This window comes from Haliotis asinina, chromosome 2, assembly GCF_037392515.1.
Source record: "Haliotis asinina isolate JCU_RB_2024 chromosome 2, JCU_Hal_asi_v2, whole genome shotgun sequence".
NCBI lineage: Eukaryota > Metazoa > Mollusca > Gastropoda > Lepetellida > Haliotidae > Haliotis > Haliotis asinina.
The window spans coordinates 94,740,984-94,764,216 of NC_090281.1; the positions used below are offsets into that span (position 1 = coordinate 94,740,984).

Genomic DNA, 23,233 nt, shown 5'->3' on the forward strand with positions numbered 1-23,233 from the left:
CCGGCGCCTTAATCTATAGGTTGTTGATGGAATTTCAGTGCGCCAAATAAGTCATACTCACCAGAGTGCCAAGGAGATAATTGTAGCCATTTCTATTCATCCCCACCTCAGGAATCTGCAACAAAAGAGCGTTCAGTGGTTGCTTCTGTATACTCACAGCGTAGACCTGATCAATCAAAACGTTATCGGTCAGTGTTGAACGTAGTATAAACACCAAGGAACCTGTAAATCTGTCAGAATCACAGTTTGAAGAACACTGTGTAAACACGGGCGCCGTGTAAAAAATCGGACTGATGCAAGATTTATGGTCCTAATGGATTGAGTAAACCGATCCGTGAAAGACTGTGTTTGCGCTTTCACTTAAAAGATGGTGAACTTATGTAAGTGGCGTTAAATTTTCATAATAGTTTGGCGTACATGAAAATCGATAGGATGGCGTTTGAAGGTGAGATTGTATTGAAAGAATCGACATTTAATATAGATTCGGGCAGCCTCTAAACCAACATTTCCCAATAATTGAATAACGCCAGACTCGCTTATCTTGCCATTTTCGGCCATGCCACAAAATAATCCTTGACCTTCATCTCCTAACTGTCACGGGATCACAGGTGGCACATCGGATAACGTCATTTATCATTAAGCATTCAAATAATCTATTGTGAAGTAAAGTTCTTATCGCGATGTTATGCTGCAAATGGCCCCTTAATGACGATATACTGCTTACAACAGTATGGATTCTCAGAGCGAATGCGTTTACGGCCCCGTTCTGTGCTGAATCCTATTTGTCTGAAATGAAACAAAAATACATTCCATATTCTGCATATTCAGTACCAAACTATGTGAAACTTGGCAAAAACTGCCACACGTAAACCTCTGACAAACTTCGAGAAAAAATGGTATTCCAGTGATGTACAGAACTTCAAACTGAACAAGTTTTATGTTAATCGTGTCGTAACTCGGTGTGCATGGGGCTGGTTTGCGGCAGTAATATCATCATCTATTTTGTAAATTGCCCTGACAGTATATGAAATGGTTTTAAAGAGCATGTAGCATTTGCTCGTTTCATGTTCCAGGAATTCCTGTTGGTGCTAACATAATATGTAAAGTTAAGTTACACCGAGCCTAACCTTTAAACGAAAGAAGGATCATACATCATTTTCAGTCTCAAAAGTAGAGCGTAATTGTTTGTTCATATGAATCTTCCCTTCTTGGTTCGTATTCAACTGAGACTTCCTTCACACATATGCCTTCGTTCCAGGTACAAAATGGTAGCCTTGAAACTGAGGTTACTTCAGCAGATATTACTGGCACGACGTTTGGGAAACTATAAACACACGTACGGGTTAAAAACGCATAATGTGTATTAACCACCACTCGACCCTGTGTTGAGCATATACCGACGATATCTTTCCAATGGCTTGAGATGAATTCGAATCTATTTTCAAAATCAAATCTTAATGACATGATAAAACTCAACGTAACTGATACTTCAAAACATTCAATTTCCAGCACTCATTTCATTTACATAATGTTAACGATTCCTTGCACAAGACTAACGAATGAGTAACGTGATGTAAAAGTTGTAAATAGCAATATTACATGCTTCGTTTCTCCGTACCCTTAGTGACAGGTTTTAGAGGCAGAAGCTAACCTCTTGGGTCGCAAGAAGTCGGAGCCTAACAACATTTCGGAGTTAGATCACGTATCTGTGGTAAAAACCGGTTTCCGCGGAAATGTTTTAACACACTTTATGTTCTATGGACGGTCGAACGCGAACTTCACGCATGGAAATGTGCACAAATATTTGTCATGCAGTCCTTCTTCCTTAACATAGCACCATTACCGCCAGCAAGTGCAGGATTATCGCACCCACGGCTTTGGCAATGTCAGCATTAATCTGCGAAGGCGAACTTTGGGAAACGTTATGACCCTTTAGGTTACTACCCCATTTTATGTGTTTCCCTGTAGTGTTTTACTAAAAGGCTAATTGTCGTTTCCTCGTACACAGAAGCATAAAGAAGGGGATTTTCGATTGCGCGCGCAAAAGTGAAAACTACAATGTTTCTGTTTGATACTCAATGGTTGTTTCTGTATAGCATATGTACAGCTGCAAAACTTTTATTCTCCCATCCGGTAGATGTTTAGGTTGTAAAGATACTATCTTTATTTAATCAGTGGAAAACACATAAAGAATATAATCCAGCAAAACAAAACACAATCTAATCATCAAAGCAAGTAAGAAGCATTAAGGCACCTGCTGGAATTGTTTCTTCGTGTGCTTCAGGGCTCTTGTCTATCATATCTAACTAAAGACTATAACCCACAATGTCACAGGTTTGTGCGCGTATCGTCCAAGGTGGGGTTATTCCTTACTAGGTAGAGATATACTAGGTATTCAGAAAGTTGCAACTATATTCAAAAGCAAAATACGTATGAAGTACGTAACTCGAAATAGAGTAACGTGTATGTCTCTAACGTATGATCATTTGTCATCAGGGGCATAAGAGGTAGTGAGTGAGTTTAGTTTTACGCCGCACTCGACAATATTTCAGCTACATGAGGGCAGTCTGTAAGTAATCGAGTCTGGACATGATAATCCAGTCTTCAACAGTATGAGCATCTATCTACGTAATTGGGGACTGATGATGTGCCTACCAAATCAGCGAGTCTGACTACCCGATCCTGTTAGTTGGCTCTTTCGACAACCATGGATTACGGAAGATTAATGAAACACCTACAGCATACCGCACACCTAGCAGCCATATTGTATCGTATCACGTCATCCTAACTTGTTTAGTAGCATTTGCTCTCGAAAACATTGAAACACCTATATTACCTTCATTGTCGAAGGTCATGGCCACTTTCTATTTTGGCAACAACTGGTTTAATATAATAGTGACTCTGAGTTTTTAACCAATATAATTGCTCTTATATGTGTTGACGTACCAACAGTGTATGAGGAAATATTCAGTTTTAGTCCACATTTGCTACAAAATTGATAAATGGGACCTTGACTTGGACAATAAAGGTGTTTGTGCAGACGTATGTATCATACGATGGAACAGGATATCATTAACACCAGTAAAGATTCTCGAAAAGCAACATTTAGCTACACAAATCCACGATATAAGACATTCTGTGATACAATTTGAAAAGGCATGGCAACCATGGAGGCTCCCAGAACAGCACATGTCCTAACAAATACTGATATGAAATGTTCTTTGCCAAAAGGTTAGTTTGACACCACAGGCATGGTGCTCTATGTCTTCCATAGCAGTCATGAAAGGTTTAACATATTATTTCAAACGAAAATAGCAACAAAGGGATTACCGTGACCTTGTCCTTTGACCTTACTGTTTTACATGGTTCGGTGGTGCATTACTTGGATCATTACATGCACATTCTCAAAAATGAAAAAATCAACATTAATAATCAAGATATATTCTTTTATATATAGCTGTAATGCTCTCTGAAAAATAGCACAGTTTCCATGGAAACGCGCCAGAATGACAAATTGCCTGACATTTTCAAGTCTGGCAACATTAATTTTGGAAAACCTGAGATTCCAAGCTTTCCAATGGCACCACTTACACCTTGCTACACCTCAGGTAGACCTATCTCCTTTGTTTTGCTAGCTTGCTGGAGATTGCCACTGCCCTATAAGGGTATCTCTAACCCTAACCAAAAGCAAACTCGCTTGCTTCCAAAGATGACCGGAGGTATTCTGTAGTTTTACCAGATCAATTTTTAGAAAGGTCAGAGGTATGAAATGTTCGGCTGGTTCAGTTACTAAAAGATTTGAGAGATTAGGTCTGATACATCTGGTCCACATGTTTTCATCTGATAATGTACCGAAAAGGGCTCCAGAACGAGTCAACGAGTAAATGAGCCAGATGTTACAGCTTGATTTGAGAAAACTAGGACGTCATGCCGAATGTATCGTGTATATATAATATGTGAGCATTGATATAGGTGCAGATAGCAGTGAAATAGCTGTCACGATCGACTTGATGCGAATTCTTTAACAAAGGGAATATTAAGCGAGTACGTTATTGGATGCCATAATGTTTGCACGTGAACATGATGAGAATGTAAACCGATATAGCGTGTTGATGTTATATCTGATATATCATTTGAAAGTCAGCATTCAGCAATTACGCTTTTTTCATGAAATTCAGGGGGAGTTCAGATAGTTTATTCCCAATAGGCAAAGGCTGTTTGACATTATCGGCTGTTTCAGATTACCTAAAGACTAAATGGTTTTGCCCCGTTTTAGAGTCATATTGTCAGATAGCATTGCTTTGGAATTGGTATCTTTCTCAAGTGTACTCATTAATGTTAATCGGCTAAATATATGGGAGTGTTACAGTCTACATCGATATTTTTGCAAATAATATATGTCATAAAAATATACTTTCTGATTCACACGATGCGACTGTTTAAGCATGATATATCTTATTTATGCCTCGATGGAGTACTGATAAACCTTTAACAATAATGAATTCGAATGGTTAACAGAATGAATATCAATACAGCCCACTGTTGCCACTCAACCACTCAACCACTCACTCCATTGTGAACATGTATCGGGTGCAGTGGAAAATGGATATGGTGTTACACCGGTTTATGAATATTTCAACAACATGATGACATGTTTAAGAGACAAATCAGAATCGGCTCACGGCCTAATGAACCAACGTTTATACAATCTTTTGGTACAGAAAGCTACATATTAAATTACTTACGTATAAACATTAACATAACACATGTACCGTCATGAAACTCTAAGCTATAACTAACCTGTCTCAGCATTTCATTATAGGCGTGATATGATGACAAATCCAAAATGATGTTTTTGCAGTTTTGGTGTTGGTTTCTGTCAAGTCTGCGCAGGTCTTCATGCGCATCTGTTACGTCATCAACCCGACGGAAGCGCATGTCAACACGAGGCACAACATCCTTCAACTTGGCATGTAAATTCTGCACTCGCATCAGACCTTTGAACAGAAAATTACAACTGTAAAAGAACATCAATCCTCGTCTGCAATGAGTTGGCGAGAGTATTATCTAGATTAGTATAAGACTTAATTTCATTACTGCAGGAGCTGTTTGTGAATAATTGCTCCCCAATCATGTCTGAATGAATGAAAAGCAGCCATCCATGTAAACACCAGTTCTAAAAAAATGGTAGTGCGCTTCGTTTGTTGCTGCAAAGTCAAGTTGCCTTCTTATCAAATCAAGTGTTTGAGAGAACTTAGAGTGGTTGTATGCAGATATTACCCATACTTACACCAAAAAATCGATCATGTAGACCCTAAAATATGTTTACGGGTTTACGCACGGACCGTAATCAATTTTTTCATTGGCCTAAGAAATATATGATTTTCTGGTCTCGGTGGTTTGTATTGATTCCATATTATATTGTTATTAACTATCGCCAGGAAATCATAAACTTGTGAATCGTTAAAGTTTGGTGTATATTTTGGGGAAATGCGTTATGTTATATAGTTATACTCTACAATAATAATTTTCACCGACGTATTACCATGGCAACGGTATTATTCTTGTCGAGGGGCACATGAGCAAGAGATGCAAAGGAATCATTGCTGAGACGGTCAATGATATTTGTATGCATCTCCCCGAGTATAGTCAGCTTCCGTAAACCCATAAAGTTAAAATGCTATGGTTATTACTGACCCAGATCCGGGACATGTTAAGCGTGAATGGAAACATTCCAATGGAACATGGCCTGAGTCGGTCTATATCACTTTGGTTACCCGAAAACTTTCACCATTTTATGCCGCAAGAGTATCAAGTGGTCATAAAAGGCGTACCACTCTTGAGAATTTATGACAATCACCGGTCACCAAATATTCTCATATTTCTCTAACGTTAGCAGCCTGTGTTGTCTAACGCTGCACAGGACACAAATCGCGCTTACTTAGCCAGGTCTAGTGAGCCTTTGTTAAAGTGCAATAGTCTGTATCTACACGATTTAAGGTGAATGTAACACATGTTAAAGTAAAAAGGAAACATTTCAGACAAAATAATTACCTATTACCATGTTAACATTTCAGCCACATTTCTTCATGGTTTCCTTAATGTTACTTCCTTTGAATTAAGAATGTATATGCTTATATTTTTGTGCAAGTCATGTTCTTAGGGGTGTCGGGTTGGACTGCCCAGCTCGTGTCACCAAAATATGTGCTTGAAATCTTGTGATGTTGATGTTGATTGATGATGCATTGTCACAGATGTAATAACCAACTATTTGACAGTCCATTCCGTATTGTTATGTAGGAGTCACCATCCTAAAACTGTCAACCCTGTCCCCACTAAATGAAAGTGAGTTTACTTTAATACTCTTATCCATCTGTTTACTGAAGTTTCCAAATGTTGGGATAACGGGAGTACACCGTTGGAGTCGAGTCCGGCGCTGAATGACTTTGTCTCAGTCTCAGCTTGCAGTCGCTTTTACAGCTTCTACAGGTTCAGGTGTGGTGCCTTCATCTCCCCCATTCACCTTGTGGTAACATCATTCAACGAGGTTGGTAATCCAAGGCCACACTATTTGAAAGTGGTTCCTGGACGACCGACTGTCTGTCGACCCACTGGTACGTGACAACATTTGAAAACCTGTCAATACCCGGCATCTTTGTTTTGATTACAGCTTTTACAGGTTGATGTGTTGTGCCTTCATCTCCCCCATTCAGCATGTGGTGACATCACTCAACGAGGCCGGTATTCCCAGGCCATACTGTTTGAAAGTGGTTGCTGGACGACCGACTGTTTGTCGATCCACTGGTACGTGACAAAATTTGAAAACATGTCAATATCTGGCACCTCTGACTGTCTGTTTTCAAGTGTGAAGAACGAAAGGTCTTCAACTCTGTTGAGGGATAGAAGGGAAGAGCGCCGCAGCACCTCTAACAAGGGAGTGAACAGTCGGGTTGTCCTTCAAGGGAATGGAGCATCTCTCGTACGCCATGGGCATGTACTGCGTAGCTTTGTTTGAAGATATTGAGGCAGGACTTGATGACGTTCTTCCCGACACCATACATATCTCGCATCATCATCAACGGTGCGCTGATCTGGCCGCTAACATTCATATACATTTGGTATGGCGTACCATATATGAAGATCCTGGTTAGAATTGGTGTTCAGCAACCCCTGCTTGACGTAAGAGGCGACTAACGGCCTCGGACAGTCAGGCTCGCTGACATGATTGACGTGTCATCGTTGCGGAGATCGATGTTCATGATGTTAAATAGTGGATTGTCTGGTCCGCATCGGATCATTTACAGGTTTCCGCCATATAGCTGGAAAGCTGCTGAGAGGAAATAATAGACGATATTGCGGATACAGCGATGCTCACCAGAGCAAGACTGTCGACATGTACCTTTAAACCTCAATTACAATCTACGGAATTGAACGAAGACATGGTCCTTGAAACCCAAGTAGTTTAACAGTAACCATATGCTTATAATGCTGATGAATGTCTTCATTACTTCATTTTGGAGACCCCAAGCACGATCAAAGCAAGTGGACGCCCCGGCTAAATCACGGCATAATCCCCATATGCCTTTCCACGTTCCCATTCCAACATTAAAGTGATGAATTTGTATGCCCACGTATTCATTGGAATTTTTTCGAAATATTTTTTTTAAACATAATTGAATAAAATTTGATCCTTGGGAGTTTCATTATCCCGCATTTAACAGGGAGTGATGTCACAAAATGAATTACGCGCTTCAATACCGAGGTGTTTTCTATCCTTAGTCGTTGTACCGAGTTAGTTTGAAATGCACAGTCATGGCAAGTGCATCTGAAAGGATCTAATCAGATACTCGATAATAAGTTGTTTTACGTCGATAAGCCCTCACTTCGGGAGTCGAGTATTCGAAAAGCATCTCAGTGCGAGGTATTTTTTACAGTATGGCAAGTCAACGTTCTTGGGGAAATACAGTGAGGAAGAGGGCCGTTTCTCATTTAAAAGCAACAGTTTTATCGATGGGACTCTGCGACCAGATTTCATCTGTTGTTTTAAGTAGCTCCGTGTTTCCTTAAAACTCAAAACTATACTCATGTTCTGACATTTTATTAATGACTTTTGTAAACAATACTGATCTGATAAAAAATAATGCACTGTAATTCTACAGATTGCTTTAATACTATTTGGCCGATGAAGCATTCATGATTTGGTTGGAATCCGTCTCTACTTTTACGTCTATTTGACAAAAGTAACGTGATCATTTCAGGTGTTGAAAGATGCTTGATGAGATGGGAATGTACAGAACACCGCTGTATTGACACTGGAAAACAGTAAGACAACTCACACACATGCACATCATACTCACTCCACAGAGTTAACGTTGTCAGAATGTTTGGATTCAACCCGTTTCTTCAACCTGTCAAGTAAGTACTGCATGCATGCATGCATGCGTACGTACGTACGTACGTACGTACGTACGTACGTACGTACATACATACATACATACATACATACATACATACATACATACATACATACATACATACATACATACATACATACATACACTGTCCACGAGCAGATCATACAACTCAATGCCTCAAGCAAACAGCTCTGTCAGGACGACACTGAACGACATATGCAGTGTGTCAATATCAAGGTGTCTTCCTTTGAGACAATGGTCTTCGGAAATGCAGATATGTCATGCCGGGTCTGCTTAACGCCGTTGCCTATATGTGAGAAATTTAGTAGAGTGTTAAATAACGGAATTTAGGTCTATAAGACTGTGAAGGTTTGAAATATGATCGATGGTTCAGTCTCTTCGATGATGTGATAAAATCTGTTTTCTTTATAATTTCGAAATTTTAAAACCTCTAGCAATATTACTCATTACCATCTCTACGAAGGCTCGTCCTACTGAAAAAGCAACTCTCTGTACATGCTATATGGCGAATCCTTTATATCTCAAGATCAGTAAAACATGAATAACTGACTTGTGTAGAAGCCTTAACACCAAACTGGCACGTGTCATCTATTTCATTCATTTCTTCTCTAGATTAAAAAGCACTATTACAAAAATAAGAGAAAAAAAATAAAAACATACCAATATTGATCACAAACATTGGGAAGCTGTTATATCAAATTCATCAAAATACACTTACCATATCCACAAAAATAGCATAAGCTTAGAAGATTATCTATTCGAACGTCCTCTGCAATTAGCCTAATAGTATAATCTATTTTTCCTTAGCACTTCCCGTCAGGATTGTGATATGATATGGCTGTCTCGGAGAGAAACTGTCATCTCTGTAATTCACTTGATATTGGTGATGAATACCATAATATGTGTATCCGTCCATTCTTTAATGCTATAAAGTACCTTCCAAGACCATACTCTATTCAGCCAATATGGTCAATATCAAACTCTGGTCCAGTGTGCTAAATTGGGTCTCATGAAACAAAAATAAGTCAGTATACTAGCAGTATTATTATTAAATATGCTATATCCTCAAGCAAACGTTAGCTGTCAATGTGTGAACATTGGTTTGAGTAATGTGCATTTATCCTCACATGCCGAATATATTGTCCTTAGCGAAAAACTTTTCTGTTCCGTTCTGAAGGACAAAAAAATAGAAAAGCAAGGACAGGTCAAAAAGCATACGTTTTACAGAGTTCCCGAGCAGCACTGGCTGTACTAAACTAATGTATAGAACGCTTGTGACATTTGGTGCCATTCAGAGGCCGGAGGCAACCACGTATTATAATCAGATTTCATTCTGCAAACAGCCGCTGGATCATGAGAAATCATGGGTGGACACGAATGCTGAATGTCACATGTATGAGGTCATCTTGAATAACAATGAAGTGTAGCAAAAGGGCGAATCTCCGCTATATGTGTCACAAGCAGTGTGCATTTGGTCAGACGAACTGAATGATCTTGTAAACCACGAGACACATGGACCAGGCTTTTCGTTCTTTGTGCTTTGGTTAACACTGCAACGGTCAAATTATATGACCGGCGGTAAGTAATCGAGTGACTGACATTATTATCATCATTCTACCCATTTTGGATACGACGCTTTCTCAGCGACCCTGGTCTTGCTATCCCGTATGAAAGGAATGGCTTGTCGAAGACAGTTCTAATAGAACCTTCCAGAGGCTGTATGCAAATACCTTCTTCTAGTAATATCCCCAAAACCTGCCACTGAGATATGAAACATACTTACACAGAACCAGAAAGCATACACCATGCTGTCTGTCCGATCGATTCATCTGGATTCCCGAAAATGAAAACACTACTTGGAAAATGAATCCTAATGTTTTAGACGCTGTCCATACCTACAAATACTACGGTTAGACACAAATAGTTTTAACGATGTTCAATGTGAAAAGCGGATGTATGAAACCACTGAATCCATATGAGATAAAATGGCGTTTGGGAATACAGACGCAAACAAAGAATGTGTTTATCGACAAATGGAGCCTGTTCATCGTGCGAAACACTAAACAGAACGATCACGACTGAAGAGGCACTTGCCTGAAGAACGGAGTCATTCCTGACCAGCTGAGTATTTGCAGCTGCCAGTTCCTTTCAGCGAGCCACATGACTGTTTTACACTAAATTATCTGTTTATCAAATTATCGCCAGACAAAGAAGAAAATTATTAACAGCATCTGTTTGCCGGCGGGCGTATATATCATCAGGTCGTGTGTTGTAAGCTACCCATGATTTACCAGGCGCGATCTGAATTGACAATGGTCTGTTGCCTATGTTTGATGCCGGGCTTTCTCTGTACTATGTGTCGCCGAGGTCAGTCTTGTGCGAGATTTAATTTTCCACCAGGATAGCGACTAGGTCTGGTTGGTTTCGTTGACATTGTCATCTAAACTGCACCCGATAAATTTGATAATGTACAACAGGATGCGCTCACTGCGACTTTACTTGCATGAGCGAGTGAAATTGATTTACCATCTCTTTAAACAACAATAGGGTTATCATATTGATAATAGCTTTAAACGATGGATGTCGTGGGTTTGAAGTAGTCTGTCACGATCACGGGCATTTTGCTCGCAGACTAATTATCACGACGGCACTATGGCTCAAACTTACCACCGGCTCCTGGCGCAACTGTGCCTGGTTTATCATGTCTTACGCAGTATGTATTAGAGAGAATGTGGTATGGGCTTCCGCGGGGTTCAGCTAAGTGCTAAGTGGCATCACACAATGCACCCATGAGGAGAATTATATCCGGGTCCACTGCATGACGCCCAGATTTCTGTCAAAAGCGCCATGTTTCCACGTGAACAGCTACCAGTGGGAGTTAATGTCAGTCAGGGACAAAATGATGCAGGCCTTTACACGTTCATGACACCCATGAGCATGCATACGATGATGACAAACAGGATCTGGCAAACCGGAATTCTAGCACACATTCTGGGAGGTCTAGATCACAAAGGGATGCGGCTATGCACTGCAGATTTTAATGCACCTTAGACTACTTGGCCATTGATATCCTTGGTAAGATAAAGGGATCTTTTAGTTGTTATGCGGAAGATCAAATCAATTGCTAACTGTTCAGGAATAGGAGCAGACACATTACACTACTTGGCCATTCATGCCCTGGGTATGATGAACGGATCTTAAATCTGTATTATGGAAGATCAAATCAATTGCTAACCGGTCAGGAACAGGAGTAAACGCCTTAAACTACTTGGCCATTCATGTCCTGGGTATGATGAAGGGATCTTACAACTGTTTTGTGGAAGATCAAATCAGTTGCTAACTGGTCAGGAATAGGAGCAGACACCTTAAACTACTTGGCAATTCAAATCCCAGAAAAGAGGGAGGAATAGTTACGTGGAAGATCAGATCAATTTCTTCAACAATTAGTGCTGTACACGTAAAACCATACCTGTGTAAATACCTCGAAAGAACAAGAGTTATTGGTTAATTTCCACTCTGCCGTGATTGTACTATGACGTCACGTAAATGCCATGAAGTCATACTATAACGAATGACGTCGTAATAGCTACTGTTCGTCAGGTTATGTAAAATAACTCAGAGAACTGTTGATCTAAAGGAAGAGTTTATGAGTGCGAAGAAATAACACCTTTCAAGAATTCATTCTCAAAGAAAGCTGTAAAGATTTCTGGAATCCATTTCCATTTAACTAGAGTTTACAATCAGGTTGAAACACACTTCTGTTTATTTTACACTGTACAGAACACATAAAGCATTCATGTCGTGTTTACGTGAACAAACTTTAATCAGAGTTTGTGTTTCTCTATCTTGTTACTGTATTTGATCAGAATATTTTCCATAAAATGAATGAAGCGAGAATTACGCAACAACGCGGGATTAAGTGACACGTTTCTCGAACGATGAAGCTGCTGATAAAGGCTGTGAGAAAAGTCAGAAAGAAAAAATATTTGTTGCGGTTATGACAACATTATTCACTACAGAATTACTGACGGCTTGATTTGATTGAGCACAGATTTCCCAACTATTAAATATTACTATTTTGAAATTGCCTGGTGCTACTTTACAGTTGGTATTAATTAAACACCGAACTGCCATTGTGCAGAAACTAATTCACATGATAACATTAGTTCGGTGACTGTTTCCGACCTTGATAAATGCATACCCAGAATGAAGGGTGCAAAGATTACATCACTGTAAGAGTACGTACTGTTTACATGAGCACTTGTACCTTGTATACACATTCATACAATGCATAATGCGTCGTCTGGCTTTGTAAATTGTCGATTATGGACAAAACTATCAATTGACATTGTGAGCATCGACCTACTCATTCTGGCTGGCTGCGATGACATGTATTAACAACGCGTACGTTTACGAGCGTGGCGTTGGCCATCCTGATACGTGACTCTTATCAATTACGATAAGCGTCTGGCAACAAGCACTGGCTGCAGAAGAACGATTCAAACTCGGATCTTGACCGGTTGTATGCTTTTCAAATAATGTCTGTCTCATGCAGTGTCCCTTAATCTATTATTCAAGATCCGTCTAGCACGGGCATGTCTGTCAAGAGAGCAAGAGGGTCCCGCTTATACTGTGTCATACCCTACATGTTGTTACTCTGGATGGTGTTGTGACATAACTGGATAAGTCATGGACAGTAGCCGTCAATGTATTGTTGGTGTACGACATCACTAAATTGCGGCACTATTTACGGCACTATTTACGGCACTATTTACTCGTCAATTCATGAGTGTGATTCCACGGAAGAGGACGTTAAAATGCGACGTTTACCATCACTTCACTGCGTCTACTACCCACATTCACCACAACCCCGGCGGTTATTTGGTGTATGTTCCCGGTATATCTAACGCGTTTGTCCGATGTTTCGTGTCGTTTTCAAGCGCTGCGTTTCTGTAGCACGCCAGGAGAATACCAAACATGAAACATCGGTGCAATCGATATTGCATTTGCTGCCTGTAAATCACTGTGTGCATGAATAAAAGCATTCACTGAATGTGCTGATACAGCAAAACAGAAAGCCATATGTTTTTGTTATCCCCTCTGTGAATGCAGATCGTTGCACTTTTTGCGCTCAGCGTACACTCAAACGTGACTGTATCTCAAAGCTCCGATTAAGGATATCGATCGCACACTTGTATGAGGACATTTGCAATAAAGTGACAAACATATTGAATGAACAACTTCATTGTACCCATTGACAAAATTTCAGCAAGCTTTTTCATTAACATTCTGAACAACAAATCACAGGCATGACTGTATCCCTTCGCAGTTATGGTGATAAAGTCTGGATGTAGAACATACAGAGAAAACAGTACCTGTATTAACCGTTTTTTTTGAAAATAAATACTTTGATAAACAGTATGTTGCGGCCCCAAACTATTTAGCTCATTTAGTCATCGATAAGATTGTGTGCAGATAAAAATTATATCGTATTTTTTCTGGAGGTTTTTCTAGAAAGATTCAATATTCAAAGCAGTTACTGAAAATGACTACGCTGACCAGGCAAGTTGATAGCTGCTCAGTGAGCGACTTGGCAATCCCCGTCGATGTTATCAAGACGGCAACAATAGGCATCATCGACCCGCTGTCGAATTAGAGTGTCCCACTTGCCTAAATCAGAGACCCACGCTCCCAAAATGGTAATTATCGAAACTGGAACATATGGTTTGTGGTAGTGCGTTCTCACTTTCCCAGCAAAATAAGGGATCGGAAAAGGGCCAAAATGACGACTTGTCAATACCACGGTCTTTCCATATTCTGACTTAGGCTGAACCTTGAGTCTGATAACACGTGAAGATTCATGGTAAATTCGATGTTTCTGAAGCTGTCATTTCGTTAATGAACAGGGTCTTCCACAAATATTTGACTTGATAAAAATCATCCCGACTACAAGCGTGCATCGGAAGATAATAGTGGTGGACAATTTTAAACATGATTTATACCGACAGACCAATGCAGGAAAATGGTAATATTATGTGAAACTGACCGTGTTCTCGAAGTCAAAATGTGTCCACTGTAGCGATTTTTAGCACATTTGAGAACATGGCATTATTATCTCAACAATACGCATAGATTTGGCTATGTTTGGTTTAATGATTTTGTTCCCCGAAAGGTTTAAATATTTTCAACCAGGCCTCGGCAGTTTTACACACATCGACTTCTAGACGGACTGAACATAAAATAAAACGACAAACAATCTCTATTTTGTACTGAAACTCTTTTGGACAATTCCAGATTTATCACGGGCATATGATACATTATCATTATCCAAATAGGCATCAAGACATGGCGATGTGAGTCGAACATGTAATACGATAGGACACATACTGCTGACAGGCATTGCCAGAAAGTGAACAAGAATGCCCCCACCCGCACCCCCGACTTTAAACAGAATATCTGAAAACAGATTCCAAAAGGCCAAAATTTATTATGTATCCTCGATAGCTTGAGAACCTTCTCGAAAGAGAGCGAGTGAGTCGAGTTTTACGCTGCTTTTAGTAATATTCCAGCAATACTCGGCGGGTTACACAATGAATGGGCTCCACACATGGTACCCATCGCCGAGCAGAGCAAACGCTTTAGCCACCAGCCTGCCCCACCGCCTCCACCTTAGTTCCTATTCATGGAAACATGTAAAACTCAAATGTGCACAAACACAGGCTTACACTCGTGAATTCATGTCAAATGGCATCACAGCAGCATCAAGTTTTTGGATAACTGCATCTTTTTTTTACCACGAGTCCTCATTTGGAGTTCCGTCATGTATTTACTTATATCACATCTATCACTTTTTATGATCACCGTTGCATAATCACTACCCAGACCCAGACGGGAAGTCTGAAACAGCTAAATGGAAACGCAACGCTTTATGCGTGAATCAAATCTGACAGTTTTCGAAAATTGCCTCGTGTTATGGCAACCACGATAGCAAGTCTCACCGTAATTGATATGACAAAGTTGTACAGGCTTGTATAAAAGGAGACCCAACTGGTGCCAGGAAATATCTATAGGTGATAGGTGCAATGAGAGAAAGGTTCCTCGGAGAACATGCAGGCTGTACTTCAACCCAGGACTACCAGTATCCAGATGACTGAGAGCTCAATGACATGGAAGCCCACGAACTGAGTTCAGGAGAAATGCAAGTAACCTTGTCGCTTAGATCTCTCGATGATGCAACTAGCAACGGATGTGGCCTACGTCGCTTGTATATTATCTGTTAAAATAATAGGACTCTGTTTGATGGCTGATGCCAATATGAGAGAACCGGTGTCTGGGTCTAATAAAGCTGCTGTTCAGGTAGCTATATGAGAGATTGCATGAGGTACTGGAGGTACTGCAAGTACGTACCATATTAACACATTTCCTTTAAGACGAGACGGGGACTTCGACGACACAGTTACCGAGGGACCGGTAACGGTTTTCTACTTATCTGAATATAATTACGTTATAGCCTTAAGCAAATGAACCACGTAAATGGCTAGAGCGTCTCTGCGTAGATCTGATGGCCGATTGCTTGACTTAGCACTAAACGTTAAAGAGTATCGCCGGTTGTTACCTTGGCTGTAGCCCAGTTATAGGGAATACAGGGCCAGTGAGTTCGCTGTATACTATTGGTATTCGTATTAAACTGCGGTTCCAACGTGAGTTTGTACTATGAAACCCATACGTAAACCCACACGCACGCCCAACCGCAAACACGTACATCCAAATGCACGCTTGCACAAGAGCTACACCCAACACCACTCAAACCGAACAAGGTGCACGTATGCGTTGTGACAGGTTTGCTTTGGAACAATTTGAATATGTTCAATTTCGACTTCGTTCACTTGTAGGTATATAAGACAGACACGACTGCTGGCTCGTGCAAAGTGACACAATCGTGGATGCATCCCATCACATGAGTTGGTTACTTTACCGCAAAGTTAAACCATACTTCACCACACTTCACCTTATGAAAATGACGGTAGCTATCCTTGTATCGATTGTGCTGGGCTACAGTATTATTGGTGAATAAATACTGAGCTATGACAAATGCGGGTACTTCCAAATCCAGTGATTTATATGTACAAATCATTACCCTTGGTACAATGTCTAGTACATGCAATGTATGTGCAAGAAATAGAAAAGGCGCATAAGAATATATCTTGGTTCGAAGTCTTAATTCATTTTTAATAATGACGAGAACACACTGACCATTTTGATTTGGAAACCCTTCCGACACAGCCATCGATTTTTTGAAAATTATCATGGAATAAATATGAGGTCGTTTCAGCAAGCTTACCCATGGTTGTTTAAACACAATCCAGACGTCTATCGTTTATGCATTGTGGTATTAGTGGAGGGGGCTAGGTACAATTTGTGGTAGGACGCCCACCGTCTGTGTCCTGTACTGGGATTTACTTGTTCATGAACCAGATGCGGAATAAATGGTTTCGTAGGTTTACGACTCTGCTAGGAGAATCCCGGACCTTAGGGAACCTTTCCGGTAATCCCTGGTTTGATTCACAAGTGTCATACGAAAAGAACGTGTCTTCATAAATGGCGACAGATAAAGTCCCCGCGTTCTTTCAGACAGGCTTAAAGGACCTTGCTAAAAGCTGTCTAAAAAGCCCTGGTAAGCCTTGAAGGACGAGGCTCAGGGCAGGGAACACTCGTGCACAGATGGAGACTAGAGTATCATTAGCTCATATATTGAATACATTGTAACGTATGCAGATGTTTGAGAAAGTTCGAAACCTTTGAATCATGAAATGATCAGATTATACATGTCAGCTTGCAAGAAGTGTACATTTCAAGCACTGAATGCACCACCAGCGCGGTCGGGAATGTTGATTTTAGATTGAACGTTTTACTAATTTAAACCGGAGAAAATCTTTGAAGCAACCTGCTTTTCCGACAAAAATAGTGCAGCAACTTCGTATAACGTCTTGGTCGTGATGATGCTCATATTCCGATTTTCAGTTGACTCGTTAACTCGGAACAGGTGCTGGTACTTTGATCAAGGTTGAGAGGAAGTCAGTTCTTAAACTCTGAAATCCGTCACAACATAAGCAAACAAAAAACGTATCATGTACTCTATATCCCCTTTTCATTCTATGTCCTCACGTGTCATCAAAGTTAAAATATCAGGCAGTGGAAGCGGGAACGTTTTCCTTCGAACGAATGTTATAGTACACGAAATATACACCTGGGTGTATGTCAGACAGACATATGTTTTCTAAAAGAAGATACACGATGCATCAGGATTATGAGGAGCTATATTATAAGTTCTTTTCGATTTGTGTTTTAACGATAAAATTTTAGGAGAGTAATATCAATTCCTCATTACTGTATAAACATACTAGACTTTATAATAGATAGATCTATATTGCTAATATGCCTCTCAATATTTAATAGAGCTATTCGTTCAACCCCAAGTGTTGTTTTATTCCCACCGTACTGGTACCCGGAGAATATGCTCTGGATGTAGTTGCAGGAGACTCGGAAATGCGTTCCTGTTTGGATCTTTACACGCTTGCCATGTTCATTAACGCCACTGACTATGACTGAGTTTAATTTTATCAATATTCCAGCAATATCACGTCGAGAGACACCAGAAATGGGTTTCACGCATTGTACCCATGTGGGGATTCGAATCCGTTTTTTCGGCGTGACGAGCGAATGCGTTAACCACTACCCAACCGCCTCAACAGGTGAATGAGATATAGTGAAGCGTTGCTTTGCACAATGTCTTCAGTTATACCATAGCGTGAAATCCTGACGTTAGGAATGCCCTGTGTTTAGGGTTACTGACATTACCACACTGCTTCATCCATAAGCACGGCTTTTGTACAGACAAACCTTTGATCGCAATCAGTTTGACACTGGTATTCGAACCCATCGGATTCAAGTGGAATGCTAACATTATGTCACATATATCGTGTGCATATTACGCTTACCCACTGACGATATGATGTACACAAGACACTAAACAAACATGGTCATTAAAATACAGTGATGCCAAATACTTGTAAATTAAATCCAGTCATGGACAGTTTGAAATGATAGCAACCAAACATTGCGATCTCGTACTACATGTGCCTACCTCAACTGTCAGCACTACTAGTCTCACTACTACTACTACTGCTGCTGCTGCTGCTGCTGCTGGTGTTACTGCCACTTCTGCTTCGACTAATACAACTACCACTACGACTATTGGCGGGTGCTTCTGTTACTTGTGCTACTGACACTACCACTACCACTACTTGCTACCACTGAAATTACAACCACATCCACTACTACTACTACTACCACTTCTGCTAAAAGTTATTGTTTGTTCGCTTGGAGGCCGCTATAGAGAGAACGCATGTATGCAAATCCGAATGGAAATTGGGTTCATACAGGGATCAATATCAAGAGGAGAGTTTATTTCATCCAACCAATAACTTCGGAACCAAAAACATGCAATGACGTAACAAGACTGCACCTCATCAAGCACAGGACACTATGATACAATTCAAACTAGTAGACTGCATCAACCATGATTATAGTCATGGGTGTGTCAAACCATATTCAACCTTCACTCGTGTGCTAACAAACCTTTTATAAACCTACAGCGTGAGTGACCAAACACCTTCTGAACAAGATCTCGTACTGCAGTCTTAAATATCTTCTTAAATGCATTCCTTTCTTTTAAAGGCATTGATAATGTAACATCTCGTTTCAGTGTGTCATGTTACCATATTTCACTGATACTCTAACCAGGACAATGGCACTGTTATACACCCAGATATTGTCTGGTTCCAGGAGTTCGTGATAACAAAGTGCGGTTGTCATCATCATGACTCTGCGTTCTGTTAGTCTTTCTGTTGTGTGACGTTCTAATGGCATGAGGGAGGCCTTCGACACGGGGGTCGACAACTATTTCTATTTCATTGATACCAACCATCATATAACTTGCCGTTCGAAGGAACGTGTGGTGATGGCCAGTCACACAAGATGAATTTGAAACATGTTTCATGGGATGCTTTCCTCTTAACCTGTCGTATGTATTCTTTCTGTGACTGTTTTTCGGTGGCGTAGTGTGTGTAGAGTTTCACAGCCAACGGGCCAGACAGTGCTGACAAAGTGTGTACAATGATCGGAATGACTATGTACTATAAGCACTGGGTCATGGTGCAAACACGGAACTGCAGCGACGTAAACCACGAGGCCACCTATTCCATTGCACATATTTAAAATATTTTTGGTAGATCGGTACTTATGAAAATAGTGTTTCCTCCATGTAAAAGTAATTATGACAGAATAATTATTCACAACTTACCATCATCTGAATCGTACAGGTAATCCAACTGTGTCCATCTAAATGCCTTGATTAAGTCCGCCATGGCATCCACATACGAAGGTTTCACAAATATCACATATGGCTTTGGCTGAGTGTCTGTAGTTCCCGACAGACTGAATGATATATAGGGCATATGAAACGTGTTACTGAATGACTGTATGATGCTAAATGATGACATTGATGTCTTTCCATAAAATGCGAACACTCCTCCCGCCATCTGGATACAGACTGAAACAAAGCAAACAGAGTCAGTATGAGTGTATGAGTGAGTGGAAGGTTGGGTGAGTGAGGGTTGGTGAGTACGTAGATGAGTGAGTTCGTAATGGCTGGCGAGCTCATATAGGTAGGTGAGTGGGTAAATGGTGGTTGGGGATCGAGTGAGTAAGTTAGAGTGAGTGGGAAGGACGGTGATGGATAAGGAAGACAGGCTCACTGTGCACACCACTATATTCTGTAAAAGCAAGTACTAATGCGCCCAACTGATAAACGACCACTCCACAAAATACGTTAATGATGACACCTACTTCAGGTGTATATACATACTCAACTAAAGCTGCTGGGTAACATGCATTCGTTATGGCCCTTATAATGCTACTTTCGCCTGATTGTGTATTCTGGTTTCACAAAAGCGATACACTGATGCACCGAAACGTCTCTCGCACTGTAGTAAAGGATTGTTCATCTATATATTGTTATCATGTCAAGTGATACGCGTCTAGAAACCTGTGAGTCCCGCCCATATCAACATGAATCTAACTGATTCCGTGAGGATTAAACCAAAACCACTTCTTATCTTTTGTCACAGTCTATAGTTAATGGATGGGACTGTACTTTTGTAACAAACGGTGCTAAACTGATGTGAGATAAACACAACCTGAAACTGCATACTATTTTGAATAATATTAATATCTACCACAACTATACACGCCGGTGACATCTCCGTTGACTAAATGGTTGTATTTCTCTTCATTATTTCACAATAAAAAGGCCAAGCGAGACTTTCCATCACAAACGTTTTTTTTCTGTGGAAAGGTCAGACAGATCGGACCTTACTTCACTCAGGACTCAGTGAGTCTAATTGTTTGTTCACCTGCCTTAACCTTGCCAAGAGATATTCGTCAGACATGGGACGCGGGTCATGTAACAAAGGTTATTCGAGTCTGACAATTCTATTTTGGTAATTTGCCTAGAATCCGCATCTTCCTGACCATGTGTACTCTGTGAGACGTGGTCGATAGGGTCTACAGTTTTCCTCATCCGCCCCCTTGGCCTAAAAATGCTTCCGTTCAATTAGGCGAGGGAATACTACTACGAAACGTGGGATATGCAAAAGTAAAAATAGTTCTATCGCCCACAGGTCCTCTTGCTGCTGCTCTGCCGTTGAAAATGCTGATGTCTATCTGATGCTGATGCTACTGTTGCTGCAACATCATCATGTTTTCCTCTAGAGACTGATGTTTCCAGTATGATTTCTGAAAACGTGGGTGCCCGATCCACGTTCTCGAAAATGATGTCCAATGGATGCAGCCAGGCAGTAGCTAACTGATGACTTCGGTAAGCATCACATGTGTGGTGTGGGAAAGTCATTAGAACCAACGGACTGTGTAATATTACTATATTATATATTATATATTATATATATATTATATATATATTATTATTGATACATATTGCACATCATTCGAATTAGTATTGACAGACGGCCTATTCCGTATAATATGTGTGATCATTTTAAAATCACGTTATGGGATACAACCCAAGTGACACACCAGCCGATGACATCTCGTACACCAATACAAATGTATTCACCAAGACAGCAGGCGGTGGGGTAGCCAAGTGGTTAAAGCGTTCGTTCACCATGTTAGTGACGCGGGCCCGATTCCATACATGGCTACATTGTGTGGACACCATTTCTGGTTTCCTCCGCCGTGATGTTGCTTTAGTATTGCGAAAAGCGGCGCAAAAGTAAAATCACTCAAGTCTGGAGCCATGGAAGATGATGTATTTAAGAGTAAGATGGGCATCGCTCACTGACAGTTTAAGAAATATCCAGCGAACATCACAGATATGTTTCATAGGGTATACGTTAACTTTCGTCATTTGTGCTATCACTGAGTACAGGTTTGTTTCATCGCCCGATGGTTCCACAAACAATTGCAGTGAGTGAATGAGTTGATATTTAACGTCACATCGGCAATAATTCAGCCATATAGTGACGAGAACATTCAACAATGAAAAGGACCATATGTACATTATATAACCTGTCAACGAAGGACAGTAAAACAACTAGAATAGCACAACTGGAATTAAAACTAGCGTGGAAAGTTAATACTAATATCACTATTCGGACAATGCAATATAAAAACAGGCTATAGATCTCAAACATCTACAGAACCAGCGACATACCATCAGTACAAATACTCAGTCTTCAATGTTTTAAACTCCGTTTCTTGGCACTCGTTGTAACAGGTAGGGAAACCAATGGGCAAAAGATAGATCAGTGAGTATAAATGAGTAAACAGTATTGTTTATTTATTATTGACAAAACTATTGTGTCCTCTTATAATTACAAAGAAATTATATTTAAAGGGTATCAAATATCCCGGCAAGGAATGTAATAACAACGAATGAAGAACCTCCAGTTGTATGCATGAACCTTCCGGGCACAGCTATCTCATATATATTTGCTTTTTATATCCATAAATTTCTTTCTGGCAACCATACATACTGATATTTAAATATTCACACACAGATCAATTGGGAAATCCTAATTCATGGAACACAGACATATTTAGTTCATAGACTTTTGTTTCATACAGGTTTCCAGTGTGATGTTAACTAAGATAATAATTTCAAACCTATCATGTATAGGAATTGTCCATTTCATATCTTTGCACATTGGCAAGTGTTGTTACAGTTGTAACTGATATTTGTATCATGTCAGCTGTTGACAAAACACACACAATACTTGCAGATGCAACCAGCATGCATCCTTCTTGCTCGCTCAGCCATCTCATCAAACTTGACATGACAACAAAGACTTCTCCAACGGTGACGTCTGAGACAGCTACTACTGCTGCCGGTACGACGGCTATAACTACGCTTGACTGTTCTTCAACGATATGATACTCATGGCATTTCAGCGGCTTTAACTAGCCTCCTACCAGAGAAAAACGTCAGTTCCCTTCACAATACAAAAATGATGCATTCGTCAATTAGGGAGGTTCACAGCTAAGATAAAATCGATGTATTCAATGTTGTTTTTTTCAATCAATCAATACATCTCTTTCATAGCACGGGCGAGTGATAAACATCAATTGGTAATTTCTTCGTTACAGTAAATAAAATCACTCCCTCTTACAAACCGCTTGTTCCTCTCTCCCTAAGGACATCAAAGCAATGAGTTGCCCTCAAG

The 23,233-nt window shown here is 40.3% G+C and overlaps 1 protein-coding gene across 1 annotated transcript in view; it reads right to left on the minus strand.

Moving 5' to 3' along the window:
• LOC137273040 (glutamate receptor-like) overlaps positions 1-23,233 on the minus strand; it is a 102,969-nt gene that overhangs the window by 61,645 nt on the left and 18,091 nt on the right. The window contains exons 3-5 of the mRNA XM_067805481.1: positions 19,798-20,046; positions 4,801-4,997; positions 62-115 (exon numbers count right to left, since the gene is read on the minus strand). Of these exons, the coding sequence (XP_067661582.1) occupies positions 62-115; positions 4,801-4,997; positions 19,798-20,046 (500 nt within the window). The remainder of the gene's footprint in view (positions 1-61; positions 116-4,800; positions 4,998-19,797; positions 20,047-23,233) is intronic.